Source organism: Mixophyes fleayi, chromosome 11 (assembly GCF_038048845.1).
Source record: "Mixophyes fleayi isolate aMixFle1 chromosome 11, aMixFle1.hap1, whole genome shotgun sequence".
NCBI classification, from domain to species: Eukaryota; Metazoa; Chordata; class Amphibia; order Anura; family Limnodynastidae; genus Mixophyes; species Mixophyes fleayi.
Window position 1 is genome coordinate 51,811,009 of NC_134412.1, and position 24,869 is coordinate 51,835,877.

A 24,869-nucleotide genomic window follows, 5' to 3' on the forward strand; every position below is an offset into this window, starting at 1 on the left:
GTCTTTCACATTGCAATAAGCTTGACTATTGTCAATTGGAGATCACTTGAGTATAAACAATGTACCAATATAAGGAGAGAGGAGGATGCTGGGTCCTGGGGCGCTGCCGGATTGGTAAGTTTTTATTTATTTTTCACTTCCTGGTCCCCAGGATGCAGAGGGGGCAGAATGAGGGGATGCAGAAGGGGCAGAGTTAGTGGATGCAGGGGCACAGAGTGATTGGATATGAAGGACGGCACAGATTGTGTGGATAAGAAGGAGGGCACAAAGTGTGTGGATATGAAGGACGGCACAGATTGTGTGGATAAGAAGGAGGGCACAAAGTGTGTGGATAAGAAGGAGGGCACAGAGTGTGTGGATATGAAGGAGGTCACAGAGTGTGTGGAAATGAAGGATGGCACAGAGTGTGTGGAAATGAAGGATGGCACAGAGTATGTGGAGATGAAGGAGGGCACAGAGTATGTGGAGATGAAGGAGGGTACAGAGTATGTGGAGATGAAGGAGGGGACAGTGTGTGTGGAGATAAAGGAGGGCACAGTGTGTGGATGAAGGGGCACAGTGTGAGTTAGCTGTAAATTATTCTTTGACAGAAATATAATTGAAAAAAAACAAAAAAAATATTCTTTTCCCTTGGATTTATGAGTATTATTTTTGCATACAACTAAGTAAGTATTTATGTCCTGACCTAAATACTTATTACGTTTTTTTGACCCAACTACTTATAAAACGGAACTGCTTGGTTATTATTTTGGAGGGGTGCCTTGAAAAAATTATGGAGACTCTAAGGGTGCCGTGAACTGCAAAAGTTTGGGAACCCCTGCTGTAGCTGCTTGTGCATAGGTATTTACAGAGATCATACTGAAATCTTCTTTCTATGATGGTAGGTCTGTAAAAGTGTTCAAGAGAGAGTCCTCTCCTGATCCTCCACATTAGAGAATAGTAGAACTATTATGAATTGAAAACCGTGAACATCCTTGGTTCAGTCCAAAAAGATCCCTATTATGTAATCAGAGTGGATCTGATCAATATAAGATTACTTACCCTCTGTCGGTCCATATGTTTTTAATTCTTCTATATTTTGCTTTTTAAACAAGGTATTATAAGAATACTTTGTATGGGTATGGAATAAACATTATTTTTTAATATCTGAAATCTTCTGTCCACATTGGCAATTTAGTATGAGGAACAGACTCAGTATCTCAGTATACTGTACCTGATACTATAAATATTGAAAAATTGGAACTGTAGCCTATAGCAACCAATGAGATTCTAGTTATCATTTATTTAGTACAGTCGACAAAATAACAGCTAGGATGTGATTGGTTGCTATAGGCACCATCTCCACTTTTTCAAAGCCACAGCTTGCTAAATATACCCCCTCGTCTTCCCATGCAAAGAAGGAATTTTATTTTCAGCTTGGCAATCTTGACGTAAACTTTCAACCACTCCCCATTTTGTACCTGTACAAAATGCAGGTACACCAGGTAGAATCATGATTAAATTCTAATATATATATATATAATGTGTGTGTGAGTGTGTGTGTATATATATATATATATATATATATATATATATATATATATACGTATATATAGTGTGCTTTTATATATATATATATATATATACATATATATATATATATATATATATATATATATATATATAAATAATATAGACCATTTTCCCCGATCTGGTGAATCTGACATTCCAACATGACCATTTCCACCCATACAAAATGCTCTGTTCTTGTATGTCCCTCTTAATTCAGCTTTGCCGTTACTTGGACTGAATTATGTCATTTAATAGGGTGTTTTAAACATGAATTTATTGGTTCAGCACCAGTAACTGCTAAGTAAATTAAGTGGGAAGTTTGGCAAATAGAATGTTGTACCAGGTTGAAGGGGTTATGATAGAGAGTCTTCTAAAACAAATGTACTTGCAACCCACAACATTTGTGTGTTATTCATAACTGTCAGGACCCAGCTGCCATTGCTGCAGAACCAGCTACATTTTTATTACTTTGCAGACAGTATGTCAGGGCAGCCAATTAGACAAGCTGTGCATGAACATCATGAAAGACATATTAAGGTTGGCATGTTTTTCTCTCCACTCAATTTCAGACTGTTTCTAGCATTCAAAGCCAGCATAAGGGGGTAAATGTATCAAGCTGCGAGTTTGCAACTCCAGCGATTTTCTCGGGAGAGTTGAAACTCGCCGATGTATAAAGCTGAGTTTTCATACAAAATCGCCAGAGTTCTGCTTCTGTCAAAATCGCTACTTGCAAAATCGCCAGAGATCAAACTCACCACTGTTTGCCACTGCAGCTATACAAGTCTCCAATGTATAAAGCTGCGAGTTAGCATAGCAAACTCAGGAGAGTTTGCTTCTAAACACGCCAGATACAACACGCTGCTTGATAGCAGCGTATGTATAAACACATCACTGTTACACTGCCCTGGCGGTGTTAAAAAGTAAAAGAACAGATAAAAGTTAAAAAAAAAAAAAAGCGTGAGGTCCCCCCACTATTTATGCTTAACCCTAGTGCTGCCTGACTAGTGCTGGTCCCGTGAAAATCGGGGAAAAATTTTGCATGGGGTCCCCCCGATTTTCACTTTACCAGCACTAGGCAAACCAGCCAGGGTTGGCGGCACTATAGCAGGGGGACGCGCAGCAGGGGTCCCCCTGCCATAATGACTAATCAACCCTAGACTGTTCAGCGCTGGGCTGGATTCCCTAGGGAGTGGGGTCCGCTGAAAAAAACGAGCGGGCCCCCCCCTAGAAAGAACCAGCCCAGTGCTGATAGCACTAGGGCTCTTCCTACTACCCCTGGGCTGTGGGTAGTAGGGTAATACGGCGGTAAATGGTTAAAAAAAATAAACTGACACCAATTTTGTTTGTGGAACTACAAGTCCCAGCCAGCCAGGTTGCCAAAAACAGTGTGGCAATGCTGGTGCTTGTATAACTACAAGCACCAGCATATCCACGGCAGCCAGGGCATGTTGGCACTTGGAGAACCACAAGTACCAACATGCCCTGACATCCCAGGCTTGCTGGGCCCCGTAGTTCCACAAAGAAAAAAGTTAACAAAACAACAACACCCTCATACAAACCACACATATTTATTAAAAATAAAAAACCCACAATAAAGACACTAACCACCCTCTTTTTAACCACAACTATTTAATAAAAATAAAAAAAAACAAATACTTACCAATGATGTCTTCTTTCTTGATCCAATGTCCCTTATTATTTGTACATCCATCTTGCCGGCTTGCCCCAGTCCCAGCCATTTGTACCTCCATAAACGAATCTTTGCCAACTGTAACACTTCACCCAGAAGGGGCACATATTTGTAATATCCCGAATCTTTAGTCTTGATTGAAGTTAAAAAAAAAAAAAAAGCCAGGAGCCGCCGCAAACACCTCCTACCTAGTAGGAGGTCCGTTCCGCAATGCTCTTTTGCTGTTTGCGAAAGAGCTAAGTACTGTATTATGGCATTTTCCCACGCTAGTGGGGAAATCACATATTACTGTATTTAGCGCTTACGTAATTAACGTAGCGCATTGCGCATGCGCTACGCTACTTGCGTAAGCTGTAATACAGTAAATACAGCTTATGCAAGTAGCGTAGCGCATGCGCAATGCGCTACGTTAATTATGTAAGCGATAAATACAGTAATATGTGATTTCCCCACTAGCGTGGGAAAATGCCATAATACAGTACTTAGCTCTTACGCAAACAGCATAAGAGCATGGCGGAACGGACCTCCTACTAGGTAAGAGGTGTTTGCGGCGGCTCCTGGCTTTTTTTTTTTTAACTTCAATCAAGACTAAAGATTCGGGATATTACAAATATGTGCCCCTTCTGGGTGAAGTGTTCCAGTTGGCAAAGATTCGTTTATGGAGGTACAAATGGCTGGGACTGGGGCAAGCCGGCAAGATGGATGTACAAATAATAAGGGACATTGGATCAAGAAAGAAGACATCATTGGTAAGTATTTGTTTTTTTTTATTTTTATTAAATAGTTGTGGTTAAAAAGAGGGTGGTTAGTGTCTTTATTGTGGGTTTTTTATTTTTAATAAATATGTGTGGTTTGTATGAGGGTGTTGTTGTATTGTTAACTTTTTTCTTTGTGGAACTACAGGGCCCAGCAAGCCAGGAATGTCAGGGCATGTTGGCACTTGTGGTTCTCCAAGTGCCAACATGCCCTGGCTGCCGTGGGTATGCTGGTGCCTGTAGTTATACAAGCACCAGCATGGCCACACTGTTTTTGGCAACCTGGCTGGCTGGGACTTGTAGTTCCACAAACAAAATTGGTGTCAGTTTATTTTTTTTAACCATTTACCGCCGTATTACCCTACTACCCACAGCCCAGGGGTAGTAGGAAGAGCCCTAGTGCTATCAGCACTGGGCTGGTTCTTTCTAGGGGGGGGCACGCTCGTTTTTTTCAGCGGACCCCACTCCCTAGGGAATCCAGCCCAGCGCTGAGCAGTCTAGGGTTGGTTAGTCATTATGGCAGGGGGACCCCTGCTGCGCGTCCCTCTGCTATAGTGCCACCAACCCTGGCTGGTTTGCCTAGTTCTGGTAAAGTGAAAATCGGGGGGACCCCACGCAAAATTTTTCCCCGATTTTCACGGGACCAGCACTAGTCAGGCAGCACTAGGGTTAAGCATAAATAGCAGGGGGACCCCACGCTTTTTTTTTAAAAAAAACTTTTATCTATTCTTTTACTTTTAACCAGGGCAGTGTAACAGTGATGTGTTTGCCAAACACAGGAGAGTTTGCTAAACTCGTCAGTGTTTACATCGCTCAAAATCGCCAGAGATGTCCAGCGATTTTGAACATGAGTCTCAAAATCGCAGCTTGATACATTTCCAGTTTTTTTAAAAAAAATCGCTGGTAAACACCCGAGATTTGCCGCGATTTCAACACGCTGGCAAACTCGCAGCTTGATACATTTACCCCAAGGCATTTCTTTGCTTGGGGCAGCCTTTCCTAATCCTAGTTCCTATCCCTTTAGAACAATCATTGGCAGAAATTCTAATGACAGGAACTTTAGAAATAATTTATAGGTCTCCGTCTCATTCTACTCTTTGCCATTCTTGCTCTGTCTCTCCTACACTTCCCCTCTTTAAGCTCTTCAATTATTTTTTTACTCTGCCATTCTCCCTTAGCTAATCTGTCGCATCGTTCCTCCAGCTGCCTCTACTTTTTTAGTAATCTCAGCTTTACAATCACTTTCCTTGTTTCTATATTTTATCTCCCTTCTTTAAACACTTCAGCACTTTCCCTTTGTCTGTTCCATTATATAATTATCATTTTAAACTAAATGTCTATTGCACCCCTACCTGGGGTCCTTCATCCAATTTGGATGAAGGACTCCAGCAAAATGATCATAGAAATAGCCAGGTATGTTCCTGTTGTGCTTAATTGGTGATCAGATCACATGAGTTCCTAAAGAGGTGGAACCACTGAAGGTTGGCCGATGGGACTGATTATTTTGCTTGCAAGGTATTCTCTCGCCTATGACCCATGACAGCTTGATCATGAACGCCAAAATCACCTTGTTATAGTTACCAAAGCCAGTACTGAATGATTATAGTATAACCACAGACCACCAATAAAAAGCCTCTGCATTCCAGGCAACATGCTACTTGTGTTCTATGATCCCGATAGATCTATCCCCGCTACCTTACATACTGGGTTTACTTATTTTGCAGGCTCAGGAATTCCCAATATTATGTGTAATATAAAAACTCACCTCCCAGTTCATGTTATCTCCCACTTAAATTAAATATGTAGGAATTTACATTCCTGCTAAATTACATAATTTATATTCCTTTAACCACCCATCATCACTTATGCTTAATTGGCATAATCTTCCACTATCCCTCTTGGGCTGCAATGCTACTATTAAAAGCATCATTTTTCCTAAATTATATTATCGACTTCAAATGCTACCAATAGACCTAACTAAATCTGATTTACATATGTGCACCATATTATTTTCTAAATTTATATGGCAATCCAAGAAACCTCGTATTGCCTGACATAAACTGAATCTTGGAAAGGTTCAAGAAGGTTTAGGACTTCCACACATACTTTCCTTTACACAAGCTGCTTTGTTCCGTTCTTTACATTGGCTCCTTCAACATGAACATTTTACAAACCAAGCACTGGAAAACGCCCATGTTCCCCGGTTGCTTTACTACATTTACCCAGCTTCTTGGTAACTACACATTTCATCATAATATCCTATTCAATGATACTTATAAATCCTGGATTCACATTAAGAAGAAATTTAACTGAGACTTCAAAAAACTAGATTCCTCCCAATTTGGGGCAATCCTGCATTTTCTCCAAGTCTGAAAAATGCTAGTTTCTCGCCTGACGGGTGAAAGGAATAATAGCAATCAAAGAAGTATTTGACCCAGTAGGCAAACTCTATACTTTCCAACAATTGCAAGAAAAAACTGGTATCCCAAATTATATGTATCTGTAATTCTGGAGTCAATACAATTACCGATAATAACACCTGAAAACCCTGCTACCTTACTCAACTTTCTAAAATCATCACCTTATAGGATTAGATATCTATACACTGATCACATCAATACAGACCATGCAGCCACCTGGAGATGAACATTTGAGGCTAGGCAAAAAGATACCCCGAACATGAATGATTTGAACACTTTAGCCTGTTACTTTGAATCCAGATGGAAATTCCTAACTTCAGCTTGTCTTCAGGAGGTTCACCTAAACACCATTCAAAGGGCTTACATTCCTCAGTCCAGACGTTGGTTCATAATTAAAGGGGAAGCGTGGCTATGCCCAAAATATAAAACACAAGTAGCAGATTTAATACGTCATTTTTGGGTTTGTAGTAAAGTCAAAACATTTTGGAATAAGTTTATTAGTTTAATTAATCATATTTTTAAAATATATGTAACTATGACCATAGAATTACTCCTCCTCACTAATTTTGATGCTTGAACAGTTGCTCTACCCTCAACTGAAACGTTTCCTGCCCTAACAGTAATAGTCACTGTGGCTAAACAATTGATTCTAAAGCAATGGACACCCCCAATCCCTCCAACCTTGGGGAAACAGACAGACAGTGTTATTAGACATTATTTATCTAGCTAGAGAAGCTACACACCCTGATATCGAAAAAGGGCTAATAAAGTTTCACAAGAAATGGGGATTGTACATCGAATCATTAGCAACTTCTGTTCAACAAAATATTGTTAAAATGATTGAACTCACTACGTGGTATCTTCTTTGGCAACTGGACTGAAGCTAGATACACCTTGCACTCACAATTATTGATCCCCTACAATCAATAACTGATATATTTAGATTCTTCTTTTGTTACCACCCTTCATATCCCCCCATTTATATATACTTTTTTTGCCTAAATATTTCCTTAGCATTAGAATAATCTGTTCCTACTTTAACGTACACAACAACAATTCCTTCAATCCCCCTATTCATATCTCCTCACTCCCATTTATCCCTAGTTGACTTTCTTTTCTTTTTCTCGGATATCCTTTATTCTTATAAATCATAATATTATAATTGTACATCATTATACACATAATATACCTATTTTGATTGATAAGCTCAAAGAATTTCTAAGCTGGATTTCTCCTCTCACAAGTTAACGTATCTATTGTTTATGGCATCATTATCAATATATTATTAGATGTTTAACTTATGATAATGTCGTCATTTGTATTGTGATTCTTTGACTTATGGAAAATTTAAATATTCAATGTCTTTATTATTCTTGTTTTCCCCTTTTAAAATCAATAAAATAGTTTTAGACATAAATATACATTGCCCTAAATTACAGGAAACTTACACTAATAGAGACCTTTACTAAATAGGATGTGGGAGGCTGGGTATGTGACCACAACCTGCGCACCCCCTAGAATTCTGCACCTTAGGCAAATGCCTCACTTACCCTGCCGTCATCCTAGCTCTACGTGCACTTGCACAGATTCTTCTGGGCAGGGCAGAGGCATTTCCAAAGAAGGGTGAACCAATAATATTGGTAACATATACTGTATGTTGTATTTGTAGGATATGTATGTACATTATATGTATGTACATAGGAATAATATTGTCAAAGTTAAATTTGTAATACCCACTGTCAAAATCCTGTGTGCTCCCCTTGTTGAAGAGACTGGAGTTTTACTATAAGTCATTTTATACATTGATTTATAAGTAACAGAGATGCTCAACTGTTTAAGCCTAGTTATTTTTGGCACTTGGGATTCAGTTTTGAATTACTAATATATTTACTTTTTATTAGTTTACTGCTGGCTATAAGTTAAGGAAATGATTTTATTAATGTTAACAGGAAATAATGTGTGTGTTCAAAATATTATTAAAAGACAAACAAATAGTTCATAGTACACAATAGTTTTGTAAAAAGAAGTGTCTCTGGCGCATTTTTTGGTTTACAATAACTGCTTAGAAAAAGGATTTAATAATATTCGTCTTACTGTATATGTATAGGTATGCAGATGTGATTACTAAAAATATATTTAGAGTGAATCAAGTGACTGCTAAGATGCTTTATAACATTAAAATATGTTAGCTATGTATGGATTTTTACACTTGCTGTTTGCTGTTCACTTTGTGCACTACTGAATATGACAATCTGGGTCCTCCGCCAGCATGGGTAACATAAGAAACAAAGTGAGCTTGGGTAAATCTGCCTCTAAGAAATAAATGAGACTGTGAAAAAAATGATTGCGAAATTTTTAAAAAATAAAATGGGTTTCTATTGGCTTACGATTAGTCAACACCTTTTGGATTAAGCCATTTTCCTTTCATTTTCCCAATTGTTTTGTGTCAAACACCAGGGGAATACAGTGAATGAGAACAGGTGGTTATCATGATTACAGGTTTAACAGACACCTCTTCATTATTTTGACTCTAGCAGAGTGGACATAATGGACCTTATTTGAATTTCAAACACTTGTATGTTTAGTCATAAAAACTTTGAGCCTCATTTAGGGAAATAAGTCCTTCAGACCAAGCAGCAGTATGGAAATGAGCAGGTTATGCAAATAAGTAGAACACAGTTCTCTTAGTAAAGGACAATAGACCCACAAAATACACACATAGCATATATATTATATACAGTATATCAATCCTTCTAGCATGACACATTGTTATACAATAGTTTCCTCCCACCTTTGCCATTAAAAAAAAACCTGGACTGAATAAAATAATTGTTTTAGAAAAGAAACAACGTTTGGACTATGTCAGTATAGACACTTTCCTCTATTTTTAAAAACACTGTAGTCATTTATTTCCTCATACACACATTTAAAATGCCTATTTACAGCATATTTGAAGCATTAAAGTGTTTAAAATATGCTACATAAAACCATTCATCTGGATACAGCTGTATAAACAATTATTTCTTTCAGGTCAGGTTGGTACAAATGGATAAAACAAGACCAAAGCAGACCATTAAGGGCTCCTTAAGGGAAGATTTTCAGAAATTGAAGATATTCAGAGTTTGCTCACGCTACGTTACAAGCAGATTGCAAAGTGTGCAAACTGCTCTGAAAATGGTTTGAGATCATTAATCCCGGGGCCTACATGGCTCTGTTGTTCACATGAGCAGTAGTATGAACTATAGGGCATTCTGAAACATTGGACATTGGTGCTTTCATCTGATCAATAATTAATTCTGTGCACAAATGCAAAACTAAGATATTGCTCTGTGGGCAGAGATATTAATGTTGACTATTTGGAGATATTCTCAGTTTAGTTAGTAGAAACCTTTTAGTCACGGAAAATATCTGATTTTTGCCCCACTTCCGGGCACTGATAAGCATATCTTGAACATCACTATAACACTTTTCAATGGGAACCCTATTGTACAGTTTTTATAAAGAATCATATTAATATACTCCAAAAAAACAACGTCCATAAAAAGTAAACTTCTGACACTTAAAATACAGGCAGCCCTAATGACACTTTACTACTATTAGTATTTTAACACATAACTGAAGCTCAAATGACCAGTATATTCCAATATATATGGAGAAATCTATATAACACTTCCACTTTGAAGAATATGGTGGCCTGAAGCTATCATCTAGGGAGAACAAAATAGTATACAATGCATCTGGGAAAGTGTATGACATGAATGCCCGTCATCCGCATTTAAATATTTAGAATCCATCAAAAGACATACAAATTCCTATTGAAGCAGGAGGACAAGAGATGATGATTTGTAAGAATCTCCTGTGATCCAAATGAGTGATCATTTTCATTGAAACTCTTTAACCAAGATCCATCTTAACTTTGTGAGAAAATTCCAAACCCCTTTCCCTTACCTCAACCATAATGCAAATGCATCAACGAGAACCTAACTTACCCAGAAACCAAAGTCAGAGGAGGAGTTAACAAATAAAGAGGGGGCTGTGGGACATAATGGCTGAAAATGATCAGGAAAGTGGGATCTGAGAATATATTAGACAAAGCTTCTGTTCATACTGATGCATTTGTTGCACTGTGGAAGGGCCACATTAGGAGGGATGTTCAGCCTCTCTGGGATCTATATACATTGCTTATCAGTAAGTGCAATGGATCTAGATTGATATAATGCTCCAGCTTCTTTCAACTTGCTTTCAGAACCAGGTAGCAACTGTAAAAAAAGCCCGATTGTCGGTTCTCGGCCTTATAGCTAAGATCATGTGTAGATGCCCATGTACACAGTGGGGCTTAAAGGCGCCCCTTGTAGGCGATGAGCCGTCACCTGTCCTCTGGTCATTAGGCCGGCTGCTTGAAGCCCGAGGTGCTATGTGCGCTTGGTGTGACTTAAGGGGTTGCTCAAAATGCATATGGTAGCAAGGGACATCTGTGCGCAGAGTACCTCACTTTGCATTAGCACTTTTAATTCAGGTAGCACTATTTTTCCTTTGCCCTAGCGTTTTGGCCAGGGTAAGGGGAGTTTTTGCATATGCCTAGTCGGTAGGCTGGACCTTAATTATTACTATTTATATATCAATTATACACTTACACCACACTTTGCACTTGTCACAATTTCTCTTTGTGTGTGGCACATTTTTGATTTGGGGTTTAGGTATAAACCCTTATGGGCAACCCTCACCCATAGTTATCGGAGGCTCCCTTCTTCTGGGGAGAGCTGAAGATCCCATTTCTAGTGTAAGCTTCAGTCAACTTCGAGAAAAGGTGGACCACCCGAGCCTTGCGGATGAGATGGTCAGGAAGACCCTTGCCCCCTAAGGGGCCTTATGACTCTGGGGGTCAGGGAAGTCAAGGGGTCCCCCTAGTTTTGGTGAAGTGGATCTTGAGACCCTTGTCCCCCTAAGGGACCTTATGGTTTGTGGGGATCGGGAGGAATGGGACACTTTCGTGTCCGAAGTGCCAAGTCCCCAGCTCTGGTTTTTGCACAGCACTGAGTGATTGGAAGCACTGCACCCTGGGCTTCAATAAATAATAAAAGACCTGAAACAGCTTCATTTCAATGGTGACAGGTTGGTTTTGTTACCTGTATCATATAAAAGATCTCTAGCACTGAAGGTTTAAGTTCTCCCTACCAGTTGCTTCGGGCAAACCTCCAATTGTAATTGTACTGCATCTGTTACTGTTTTTAAATATGAATCTGCAATCAAAGCATCAATAAAGCTTTATCTTAGCCTCCACAACTTTTTTTTTCCGGTGCAGTTACTTTTTAATCAAGTGAGAACTATGATTGCTCGACATTGGACACTCGTCCCTCTAGTTAACACCTTAGGCTTTTCTCACCCCTATGTTGAGCCTATTTTGGCATTTTTGGGCTGGTTGCATTCCAACACTAATTGTAGTATTTTGGTATTCAGTAACCATTCAAATTATACCTTGGTATTTTTTTCAGAAAACTTTGAATTATCAGACAATAATGTTAGTTTGCTTGTAGCCCATGACACCACAAAGAAAATCTGAACAAATTGTTCCAAAAAGTTTTTTTTAATTATTTTATTTAAATTGACAGAATGCAAATTAATTTCAAATGTGTGGGGTTTTTTTTTTTACTTAGTTGTTCTTACTCAATCCACAATTTCAAAATATTAAAAATCAGGATTTTACTTATACGTTTTCATAATTAAATATTTTTCTTCTTTTTGCTAGTTTGCACCGTTTTGAATGAAATGCATGATAAAAAAAATATGCCATACCATTTTGAAAACTAGACAACCTATCACATGAGGGTACCCACCATTTTGAAAACTAGACAATCTACTACATCTCATGAGGGTACCCCTTGGTTTATTGGAGCCATGATAGGGGAAATCTGGGCATTCAAACCAATGCCCCCATCTTAACATGTTCCTTATTACTTTATAGCAATCAACATTATCCCACAGAACAAGAGAATACATGATTTCATCCTCGCTGCAGGAATTATAGATAGAAACATGCAAATCAATTCGTCTTTGTCCTGAATATGCAAACTGAACCTCTGTATTAAAAAGTATAGATGTAGCCAGAGATGCAGAGCTATAAATCCAACTTGCAGGCAGTTGTTAGTGTAAAATAATCTTCATTGTAGAATTTTGTGTGTACCTAAGCTCAATGATCCTCCTTTGTAAATAATATAGGGGATAATGTACCCCCAATCGTAAATTATAAGGATATGAGAAGTAGCCATGCTGTTTATTATATTATAAAGGCATGAAGCCTCTGGCCATGGTGACTTCTAATATTTCAATCATAGCCAGGTTTAGCATTAGGACGTACTCTCCTGGAAAGTCTTTGGTTGAATATCTTCTGCTATTGATATTCTGAAATGGGGCAGGCATTCTCTGATGAAACTTAATGTTGTTTTGACCTCCGGTGTCAATCACTTGATAGATATGGAGAAGCCATAACTCCAGTGACAATAACTGTTTGGTGCAGGTATAAAGCTATTGTCAGGTGCCGTCCCTCTGCTCCTTCGGGATGGCCGTCTGTTACTGCCCACACTGCATCTGGTTGCCTGGCAGACGATACTTCCGGCCAGACTGCTGACTCTGTTGCACATGCGCTACTCGGATCGCCTGTGGCGGCTGATGTCATCAAGCCGCTGGCATCTCTATTGGCTAACTGCCCTATTTAAGTCTGACTCTGGCACCATGCGGGTGCCAGAGTATTAGGTCAATCCTGCTCCAGCATCCTTGTTTGTTTCTTGGCTAGTCCTGACTATTCCTGCTCTCCTGTGTTCCCTGCTGACCCGGCTTGTCTGACCTCTCTATTTGGATTCTCCCTGTGCATTGATTACTTTGGAAGTTACCAACCCGGGTTGCCTGAATGCTATTCTGGATTCCTCCCTGTGTACCTCTATTGCTAGCACATTACCGAACCGGCTCACCTGACTACTCTTGTACCTCGCTATACGGCTTAGTAAAGAACCGCGACCTGCACGTCTCCTACCGCAAAACCCATACCTCCTTGTGGGGATTCCTGGAGAAGACCATGGGGTCCGTTAGACTCCGCACCTTCTACTTGAGCTGCGTCAATGTTAGCAGGTACCCCCCGTGTATATTGTGAAAGCTATTTTCCCTTTGATAAATAGAACAATCAGTTTTTCTCTGTCTCGGGACACAAATACAATGATAAGGATGATTTTGTATTTTTAAAGAAAAATCCCTTATCACTGCAATTTATCTAGAAAATTGTGTCAGGGGAACTGAGCAATACTCAGCTGACTCAGCGATACAGCCCTAGAGCGGTAAGTATTAATTTAATACTTCCTTGGGCCAGTCTCTGGAAATATGTACATGTGTAAGCTGGCTATCCCAAGCCCAGATTTGGGTTTTATGTTCTTCTCTTCTGTTGTCATCATCCTGAGATATATTGCGCCAGTACTTGTAGCAGTGCAAAGTCCTAGGAAAACTATTGCTGTCTACCCCGCAGTGCAATCGCCGGCAGCAAATTTTTATTATATTTGGTAAAGCGGAAAAATAGCCATAATGGGTGTTTTCACCGGCAATAAAGCTTCTCTCCTTTGATAAATATGCCCATAAGAATCACAGTATCTCTCCCTATCTTATTTCTTTTCTGTGGATCTGTTTCTTCTCTGCCTTCCCATGCCAGCAGCAATAGGTTAAAAGGTAATAGTAATAGGTTATTCCTGGGTTCCTTGGGTTATTCCCAAATAAAGCACAAAAATGTGAATAATGGTAGGACCACCTAATGTGCAGATTTGACACGTACTCCTCAAGTAGTGAGAGGGATAAACTATGAAGGTGTATCTGAGTAGCTTGTCCTCTTTTGGGTTCCTGAAGTATTGCTTACAGTTTAGCAGATTGGCTCACTGGAATACAGTACTGTACTTCTAAAAGGAAATAATCCAAAATTGTTTAGCTGCGACATGAGATTTTGCTGTTTTGTGATGAGCAAATATTAAATTATTGCTAAATGAGTGTAAGGTGAAATGTTTCATGTGAAATCATCAGTTCCTAGTTTTATTTCACTGAGTACTGGATGAGACTGTGTAGTGGGCCAGAATTCAGCAAGGACATGCCTCTTGAACATGGTTTTGCCAAGGTGCAAAATGGATTTTGCATTAGCTAGATTTACCCCTAACTTTAATTCAATCCCAGTGTGTGTAGGTGATGGGCAAACTGTAAAAAGTGAATGTGTTTATTAAAAAGTCAAGAAATTGCTTTGTCATAAACAGAGCATAATCCAGTAGCAGGAAAATGGATCTGATAAATAATAGTGTGAATATGCATTCTGCGAACTACATTTTTGGCAATTTCTGATTACAAATGTTGCTGATTACCAGGATCTGAAAAAAAAATCTGTTTAGCAATAGAATAATGGGGGTATACTTACTAAACTGCGGGTTTGAAAAAGTGGAGATGTTGCCTATAACAACCAATCAGATTTTAGCTTTCATTTATTTAGTGCATTCTACAAAACGACAGCTAGAATCTGATTGGTTGCTATAGGCAACAACTCCTTTTTTCAAACAAACAGTTTAGTAAAGATAATCCCAGTATCTGTATCTGAATGTTTGGAATGATGAGTTTCTCAAGAGCAAACATCCAGGTCATGGGGATCTACAGTAGTTGCGAAAGAGGTTGTTATATTTTGTTTTTACATGTGTCTAGAGTTCTTTAATTATCCAAATTGTAGACTATTAACTAGTTTTGCTTTCTTTATTCTTTGGAATTATAGTAAACGTTATATTTTATTGAACATGGCATTATTTATAAATACTTTTTTTTTTGAGTTTATGAATGTGTGCAGATGTAATTATAATATAATAGTTGTAATATATATTGAGAATATCCTCAAGTGCATACAGACACAGCTTCTGGACAGCCTGATACTCTTCAAGAGCCACATGTGTGGCAGAGTAACCTTCAAAAGTGCTGCACCTCACTCTTTGTCTCAGAATAAGACTTAGGGTTAAGTTTAGTGGGACATAAAGCAAATAATAAGATCTGGGATTGATTGGACATAAAGTAGAGAAAAGGATTGACAGTGCATAAAGCCGGGCTGACCTGTTGTCCACAGCTGACGGCTCGGAAGGTCCTAAGGTTGCCTATCGCATGTCACTGGTCCATACTTGTCCACTTTCTATTTCTCCCCTACGGGTGATCCCAGAGAGGAGGTGAATTGCAAATGTGGAGGGGGGCAGGTGTCGCAAATCACATAGTTATGTACAATAATATGTACAATAATCTATATATTGCTGAGCTACACAATAACCTTGAAATAACATGTTTTAAACATAACTAATTCTGTCTAGTATTCTGAATGTCCTGTTCTCTAGAGAAAGATGACATATATATTCTTATGAAGGAGGTGCTTTCTATGTTGTCTTGATACATTTCTAGATAGCATAAATTATATTTACAGACTATAGATATGCAGATTCATACCAAGAAAAATGGCTATAATGTCACAGCAAATAAAACTGACAAAGCTATAGCTAACAATGCCAGTTTTCTGTCCTTTTGACAGCATCTTAGAACTCTGCCATGGCTATAGCTGTTCATCATGGTTTAAAAAAACAACTTTCAAACTGAATCGTTGGGAAAACAAATTTGCATTAAGCTTACTATTTTTTTTAAACTGAAATAAATGATTTGCAGAAAATTTACTAAGAGTAAACAATATTGTTCCGAAATAGCAAATACTTCAGCTTTACTCATTGCTAGTACTCATTATTTAAACAGTTATTAGAAAATGCATAATTTTCCTTCTGTATGAATAATCTTTTCCCTGTGTTTTCATTTTAGGTGGCGAGAGAGACTCCCTGGATTTCAGCAGACATGTAAGTTGACACCCAATCTAAGGGAAATCTGAGTGAGCTGGAAATCAATCTCTTATAGACAATACGTTTTTTGTGATGGTACTTAGTACAGCACCTTTTTCTGACAGGTATAATGAAGTGCAGGGCCGGTTTAATAATGTAATATTTAAAAATTCAATCATAGTTATGAGTCATAGTATGACTCATAAATTATGCGCTGACTACCTGACATGTTCAGTGAATTGCAAGCCTCAGCAGGGGAGGAACACATCTTCCCACCACTCACTGTGTGTTATTGAGGACTGTCATCGGATGCCCCCACCTCTAATAATTAAGAATCAGGAGAATGGAGCACGCAAAATGGGAGGAGAATGAAGCGCACAGAGAGGGAGGATAATGGAGCATGCAGAGAGGGTAGAGAACGGTGCACGCAGAGAGAGAGGAGAATGGTGCACGCAGAGGGGGTGGAGAATGGTGCACGCAGAGAGGGAGGAGAATGGTGCACGCAGAAAGGGTGGAGAATAAAGCATGTAGAGAGGGAGGAGAATGAAGCACATAGAGAGGGAAAAGAATGGAGTGTGCAGAGAGGGAGAAGAATGGAGTGTGCACAGAGGGAGAATAGAGTGCACTGAGAGGGAGGAGAATGGAGCATGTAGAGAGAGGGGAGCATGGAGCACGTAGAGAGGGGGATGAATGAAGCAAACAGAGAGAGAGATGACCGGAGCACACAGAGAGGGGGGGGGGGCATGAAAGAAGCAGACATGGGAGAGAATGGTTTAAACAGAGAGAGTTGGAAAACTAGAGCACGCAGAGAGAGGGAACAATTGAGCATGCAGAGAGAGAGGGGAGAATGAAGCACCCAAAGAGAGCACGGAAAAGAGCAAACAGAGAGAATGGAGCACACAGAGAGAGGGGAGAATGGAGAAAATATAGGGCAGAGAGGTGAAAAACTTGAGCACACAGAGAGAAGGGGAAAACTGGAGCCCACAGACAGAGGGGGGGAGGAGGTAATGAAGCTCACAGAGAAAGAGGATAATGGAGAAAAGAGAGGGGTGTATACAGCAGACAGAAAGGGGGGAAATTGGAGCACACAGAGAGAGGAGGGGAGAATGGAGCACACAGAGAGAGTGGAGGAAATAGAGCACACAGAGAGAGATGGGAGAATGGAGCACACAGAGATAAGTGAGAATGGAGCACGCAGAGAGGGAGGAGAATGGAGCACACAGAGAGGGAGGAGAATGGAGCACACAGAGAGGGAGGAGAATGGAGCACGTAGAGAGGGGGATGAATGAAGCACACAGAGAGGGATGGAAGAATGGAGCACACAGAGAGAAGTGAGAATGGAGTGTGCAGAGAGGGAGGAGAATGGAGCTTGCAGAGAGGGAGGAGAATGGAGCACGTAGAGAGGGGGATGAATGAAGCACACAGAGAGGGAGATAACCGGAGCACACAGAGAGGGGGGGAGCATGAAAAGAATGGTTTACACAGAGAGAGGTGGAAGACTGGAGCATGCAGAGAGAGGGGAGAATGGAGCACACAGAGAGAGATGGGAAGAATTGAGCACACAGAGCAGAGAGGGGAGGAAATAGAGCACACAAAGAGAAGGAGGAAGAATGGAGCACACAGAGAGAGGCGAGGAGAATAGAGCACACAGAGAGAGGGTGGAGAATTGAGCACACAGAGAAAAGGGGGAAGAATGGAGCACAGAGAGAGAAAGGGGAAGAATGGAGCACACAGAGAGAGAGGAATAAAGGAGCACACAGAGAGGGGTGGTATTGAGCACACAGAGAGGGGAAGAATTGAGCACACATAGAGAAGGGGGAAAATGGAGCACACAGAGACAGGGAAATGGAGAACAGTGAGAGAAGAGAGAGAGAATGGAACACAGAGAGAGAGAGAGGAGAATGAAGCACACATAGAACATAGAGAACAGAGCCTACAGAGAGGAGGGAGAATGGAGAGCACAGAGAGAGTGGCAGGGGGAATGGAGCACACAGATACTAACAGCAAGCGGCAATCACAAGAAATTGAATGTGCATCTGAAGACTTGTCCAGAGTATGTAAGCTACTATAAATATTGCATCAAATGACTGTGCCCCAGTCCACAAAGCAAGCACTACAAAGACATGGTTTGATGAGTTCGGTTTGGAATAACTTGACTGGCCCGCACAAAGCCCTGACCTCAACCCATTGAACACCTTTGGGATTAATTGGAATGGAGATTGCGAGTCAGGCCTTCTTGTCCAACATCAGTGCCTGACCTCATAAATGCTCTACAGAATGAATGGCCACAAATTCCCACAGAAACACTCCAACATTTTGTGGAAGGCCTTCCAAGAAGAGTGGAAGCTCTTATCGCTGCAAAAGGGGGACCAACTCCATATTAAAGTATATATATATTTAAATACAATGTCATTACAGTCCCTGTCATTGTAATGGTCAAGCATCTGAATACTTTTGTCCATATAGTGTATATTACCAGTGATATACAGAAAGAAAAAGGAAGCGCAGTTCAACTCACCAAAACTTAACATACCACACATTCCATTTCACTTAAAAATGTTTATTAATCAATATACAATCTTTAAACAGCACCTAACAAACAAACAAATAAATAAATACAGTAATTAAAAGAAAAGGAAGAACCCACCACTAATACTCAATGGTTTTAATTTTTTACCTTTACTACTAAAGTTAATATTTGTGCTGTATTAAAATACTACCATCCCTTTTGTGTTATGATGAATGTAGTTTTTTTGCTAACTCTTTTTGCGATCAATTTAATTACTCATTACCTGTGGAGAGAAAGGGTGGTGAGGGATAATAAACAAATGAATGGAGATGATTGGCTAAATCCAGCTGAAAAGAAAGTTCCGAGAACATTGTATATGTCTCATAGAAAATCGAAGTTACATAGAGCAGAGAAACATGTAAGATGAATAAAAAAAGGAAAACTTCAAAGAACTTTTATGACCATAATAATTGCACTAAGAGTGGGAAATCTGCAGTAAAGAGACATGGGTCCCAAAATCTTCTGACAGCTTGTTAATAACAAACAGCTACAGCCGTCCATTTGGAAACAACTAAAAGGAAGCTGTACTAATGTATAATGTATAACCAATGGTCACTGGTCGTGATGGGTGGGGTGAGAAACCACCTGACACGGTATGTGTCGGACTTGGATCTCTACTTATGATCGGAAGCAACAGCTGATTTAACGGTAATCTTCTGCATTAAAGGGAGGTTATTGGTCTGGGGTGATTGGTCTGAGAACTGTTTATACCTGCATTTTGAAGTGTCTATATCTATACTTATAGAATGTCGTGGATATTAATTTTCATATGAGAGTGGGGAATTCTGAAATTATGTAACCCATTATTGAGACTTAGTGTTGGGTTCTTCCTTTTCTTTTAATTAATGTATTTATTTGTTTGTTTATTAAGTGGACTGTTTTAAGATAGGATATCAATCTATATATATATATGCCTAGTGGCGTGTGTTAGTCTGTCTGTGTGTGTGTGTGTGTGTATGTGTGTGTGTGGAAAAAATAAAACCAAGCTGCAGCGCCACCTAGTGGGCGGAGTTATACACTGACCTACTAAATTCTTAGTGTGTGTGGAAAAAAAATTCAGAAAGGGCTGAAATTTGGTATACTAAGATGTTTTTAATTTGTTAATTTAATTTGTTAATTGTTAAAAGTGTTTATAAAGATTTAAAAAAATATATATATATTTCTTGAAGGAGAAGTGACAGTTGGGAGTGGTTGGTGGTTGCCGGGGGTGAAAGTGGGGAGTGGTTGGTGGTTGCCGGGGGTGACAGAGTGAGAGGAGTGTGATACTCAGGACTGCTGAGAGAGATCCCTGTATCTGGATAGACATCTGGATAGATGTGGCGATAAAGATGAAGGATGAGGTGATGGAGAAAAATGATGAGGTGGTGACATGTGGACAAAACCACGTTAAAAAAGGGCGCTTACGTCGGGAAGTAACGCTCTTCCCCTGAGGAGGCCTGGGCTATGGCCCAAATGCATGACAAGAACCTTTTTAACACCTTAAGTGGCTTGATTTGACTAGAATGCATGAGTATCATGCACAGGTTAACTTGTTAATAAATATTTTTAAATGAAATGGGTTGTGTGGTATGTTACGATTTTGTGCGTTGAGCTGCGTTTCCTTTTTCCTTTTGTTTTTTGGTATTAACTTTTGGTAAATTATCAAACAATAATTTATAGCTGAAGCAGCCGCTTCTCTTCCAAAACATATTTATATAGGTATACCAATGATATTAGTATAAGGTTAATTAAAATACGTAATTGTTGTAAGGTGGTATTGTGCACTGAGTATTGTGCCAACTACCTTTAGAGTTTAAAAAAGCTGTTGGAAACAAGGCTTGGAGTCAGCACCCTGTTAATATCCCCTTTTTTGTGGATATTACTGTTAATAATATACAACCTGGTACAGCAGACCTGCTTTCCATATATATATCATTTTAGCTCCAGCCAGGAGCTATATCACGCTGTGAACGCATGTTCTTTGCTCTTTCATGAAGCTGAGCAAAAAACCACTCTCTTCAATAGTTTACAATGTTAAAGAACTTTTATTTGCTAGCAATAAATACAGAAAAGGGCTTACATTGTTGAGCTGATATTAACCAATATAAAATACAAATTTTCTTTTCCATATATAACTAAATGTCTTTTTCATGTCATTTTTTTTAAATTAGAATCATGTTGTAGGTAGTTGCTATGAACTATAGGAAATGCAGATATGCAGCACAAATGTTTCTTCCTGCTTTGTGAGGCCATGCACCAGGTTTTGTTCCATTGTGCCTTCTTTTATGGACAAATGCGCAGATTAGTCAAGCCAAGTGGGTGTAGTGCATCTTGCTGCAGAGTATTGATGGGTGTAGCTGGCCAGAGATGGGAGAATTGAGGTCTGATAAGCAGAATGTAGTATCAGCACTAATATGCCTGATACTGCACACAAATGTAAAACAGAGAGCCCAATTTGTGTGACAGATTATTATAATGAGCTGCATGGGGTGGATAGTGCATGTATTTGGTGGCTTCAAAATGGAGTCCAATTTAATTGTCCCCTGAACCACACACACACACACACACACACAGAAGCGATACTTGAGCTAATGTTTTTACTTTTGTTAACATACAAAATTTTGCCAAAGAATGAAATGAAGCAAAATTAAATAGGTGCATAAGAGATCTTGGAATAAAAAACCTATAGTAGATATGTAAGGCTTATAGAATGTGGTTAAAACAATTATATATATATATATATATATATATATATATATATATATATATATATAGGAAAAGAAATGGGGCGAGCAAAGGATCATTGTGACAAATAGCGACTGATATTATTTAGGATGATTTTCACTTTTAATTAAAACTTGTCTCTATGTTTCATTAAAAGTTCTTTTCTACCTGCCTCTTTCTCTAATCAGGATTTCAGAATTCTATTCCTCGCTCATCTGTCATTTCTGCCCGTGTGTCTCACCTTCAGTGGAGAGCACACCCTGTTTACATGTTTTTGGATTGGGATTTATGTAGCTTGATCTCTGCCTTTGAAGATATTTTTAATTTTTCTGGGAATGTCATGTCGCGTTTGAACATGTTGGGTGTACTTTCAGATTTTATTGTCATACAAACAAGACTGGGAAAAAAGAGCATAACAGCAGATTTCCAGCCTGTATATTGTATCTGATAATTCCACCAGTTTGCAATTTACACAGTTCTGCACACAAGACCACTAGTGCTCATTTACATATGTGCTACATTGTGTGAATGCTCTTTTGTGATGTCACAAGCCTGCTTTTGCATAAATGCTTTCAGTTTTACAGGTAAGCCCATGGATTTGTGGGTGGTATATGCGGGAGGCAAAAGTGTCCATTTGATGAGTGAAGTCGGACTGATGAGGGTAGATTAGTTGAATTAGTCTACTTATGTACCCATATGCAAAAATGGGGTTCTGTTTTGTGAGATCAGATTATTTAAATGAGATAAAGAGGGGCATTTAGAGTGAGATCCCTGCTTTGAGGGAGGGTGTCTGACTTTTTCTCTCCATTGAGGAACTTTTTCCAACACCTCTTAGAGGGTGAATATTGTGTATCATCTTATGCTTAGTGTAAGATGCGTTTTGTATTTTCCAGTTGCCCTTTTCAGATAAGCTAATTTCTAGGAGTACTTCGACCAAAACATTACAACACACAAAAGTGACAATAAAGACAGTGTAATAAAGACAGACCCGATGTTGCATCATTCTCATAATACATTTAAGATGTAAATAAGGCTACACAAGCAGTGTTTTAATAGAAAAAACTGAGAGGTGGATATGAATACAGCTGCTGGTCCTAAAATGGTAGTCGTTTGGATTTTGAAATGATATTTCACTTTGACCACCATGTGCATTTTCAGGTGGATCCACATGTCTGCAACACTAGGCACAGACTGACTTTTGGAGGTCAGTTCCAAGGAACTGCGCTTAGACAACAAGTAGGTCCACTTGCCTAAATAAAAAAGAAGTCTGGCTCCCTTTTTTTTTATATATATATGAGCTGTACTGTATCACTCACTGTTAGCGATCCTTTTTATTTTATCTGTTTCTGATTACTATTTTAATATTGCTAATGTAATGTCAATAGCTACAAAATAATGCAAAATCATAAAGTTACATTTCCACGTTGTTATTAGTACTTGGAAAAGAAATACATCTGATTTTTAAATCTGTGTGGTGAAAATTAATGATGTATAAATTAATCAAAATATTATGGCACCTGAAGGACCTTATAAGACAGGCTCCAGAGCTAGATCAATATTTTAGGGCTTTGAGTAAATGTTATTAAATCTGTCTATACTATGTCATAATACACACAGGGGCTGTGCAACTACTAGTGGGTGAGGAATCAGTGCAAGCTTATCTGAAGACCTTATTTTAGTTAACTCTTAAAAGTAGGGCAACTGGAAAACTGCTGATGAAACAAGGTAGTGTCTTAAGGGTGAGGCAGAGCTGCATGCACATATGAGAGAAGGTAACAAGAGAAGTGTCCACTAAGGTTTTGGGTTTTATTTAATAAAGGTTTATTCCTCAATTGGTACTATGGTTATCACTATCATTGCTCCAACAAAGAAAAAACGTAAAAGATTGTGAAGCGTAATTGCTATTGTAGTGAAAAAGAACAGGAAGGAATCATGACATTCTCAGCTGTCCCACTCATTTTGGGGCTACAAACAGAGGCATTACCTCCAAGCACAGCAATCGTGGATATGCTCATTCATAGTTCTCTAGATAGAGTGTCAGTCACAGCTGAGCTGATCATTACTAAGGCAAGGGTTTGTATCTTTTGATCTGTAGGTCACAGAAATGAGAACTCCGCAATCATGTTAATTGGAGGAGAATGGTTGCTTTTGGAACAAAAAAAATATTATATGGATTTTTTTATAATTTCTGGCTCAAATAAGTCATTATTTGCAGGCAATGAGAGAGGAGGCAGTGCTTTTATGTTGCTTCACAGTTTGCATATGTGTTCAATAGTGTGCACAGAACTTACAGAATTGATCTAATAAAATCATCAGTGCTGCAGGTCTCTAGACAACTATTCCCTAGGCCAGTGGTGGTCAATAGCACAATTGTCAGTATGCTGTTCTTCTCGGACCACAAGATAGGTGGTTCCTAATAGAATGCACATGTCACAATCAGGGTACCCCAAAAATAGATTATAGGACTCATTTTGGGTCCAAACCCATCAGTTACATACCTCTGCCCTAGGATTTGACATTTCTTTACCTTTTCATAAATCCAACTTTGTTTATAGAAGTAATATTACTGATGTGTTTTCTTTTCAAGATTTCACTTAATTATTATTAAGGTGAGTTTCTTTAGGGTCTCAAGTAGAAATGCACTACTTATTTAAACTGGTGGCCGGTTCAATCACCAGTAACTTATTAGCGGGTACAGTCATGATTTACATCTACATTTCATACAACTATTCCCAGCAGTGTATAACTTCAGTATTTGCTTTTCTTGGCCCCATTTCTTTCCTGAAACCAACAAGGAAATGCAGCGGATGAGGAGCAGTCCCTTCAGGGAATTCAGTTCACCAAGCTGGGTCATGTCCTGTTACCTTGGGGAAATAGGAGGGGACAGTCATTAAATAATCTATTTTGTTATTTACCATGTTCAGAAACTAGTCTTAACCTCTTCAGTGCCAGGAGAAACATTTTTCCACTAGATTTACTCATATCAAAGGTGAATCAGAAATGTTTTTATTTTGCAATTACATACAGAAATTCATACTGTATGCATCATAAGTGATATGTGCAATATCTAAGTGGAAGGTGTGTATGTGCATATACAATACTTATAAGGAAATAATATAACTGTCTGTTTAGAACACAATCCATCAATCTGGTGGTTGTAGTAGGGAAAAACTTGGTACACAGTTAACTGTAAGCATTAAAATAGCTGTTTCACTAATAATTATTAATATTATGTACATAATATATTAATATTAAAGGACATGCTTAGTTTCAGACAAGTGGATTCCATTAAAACTGTAAACTTGTTTGGTTTTT

At 38.9% G+C, this 24,869-nt stretch overlaps 1 protein-coding gene across 4 annotated transcripts in view; it reads left to right on the forward strand.

The window, feature by feature from the left end:
* POU2F3 (POU class 2 homeobox 3) overlaps window positions 1–24,869 on the forward strand; it is a 128,872-nt gene that overhangs the window by 41,578 nt on the left and 62,425 nt on the right. For 2 of the 4 annotated variants that reach the window (XM_075191265.1, XM_075191267.1), the window contains exons 3-4: window positions 16,266–16,300; window positions 22,713–22,790. In XM_075191265.1, the coding sequence (XP_075047366.1) occupies window positions 16,266–16,300; window positions 22,713–22,790 (113 nt within the window). Of the gene's footprint in view, window positions 1–16,265; window positions 16,301–17,758; window positions 18,668–22,712; window positions 22,791–24,869 lie in introns of those variants that run through there. The other 2 variants (XM_075191266.1, XM_075191268.1) reach the window with 2 other exon arrangements.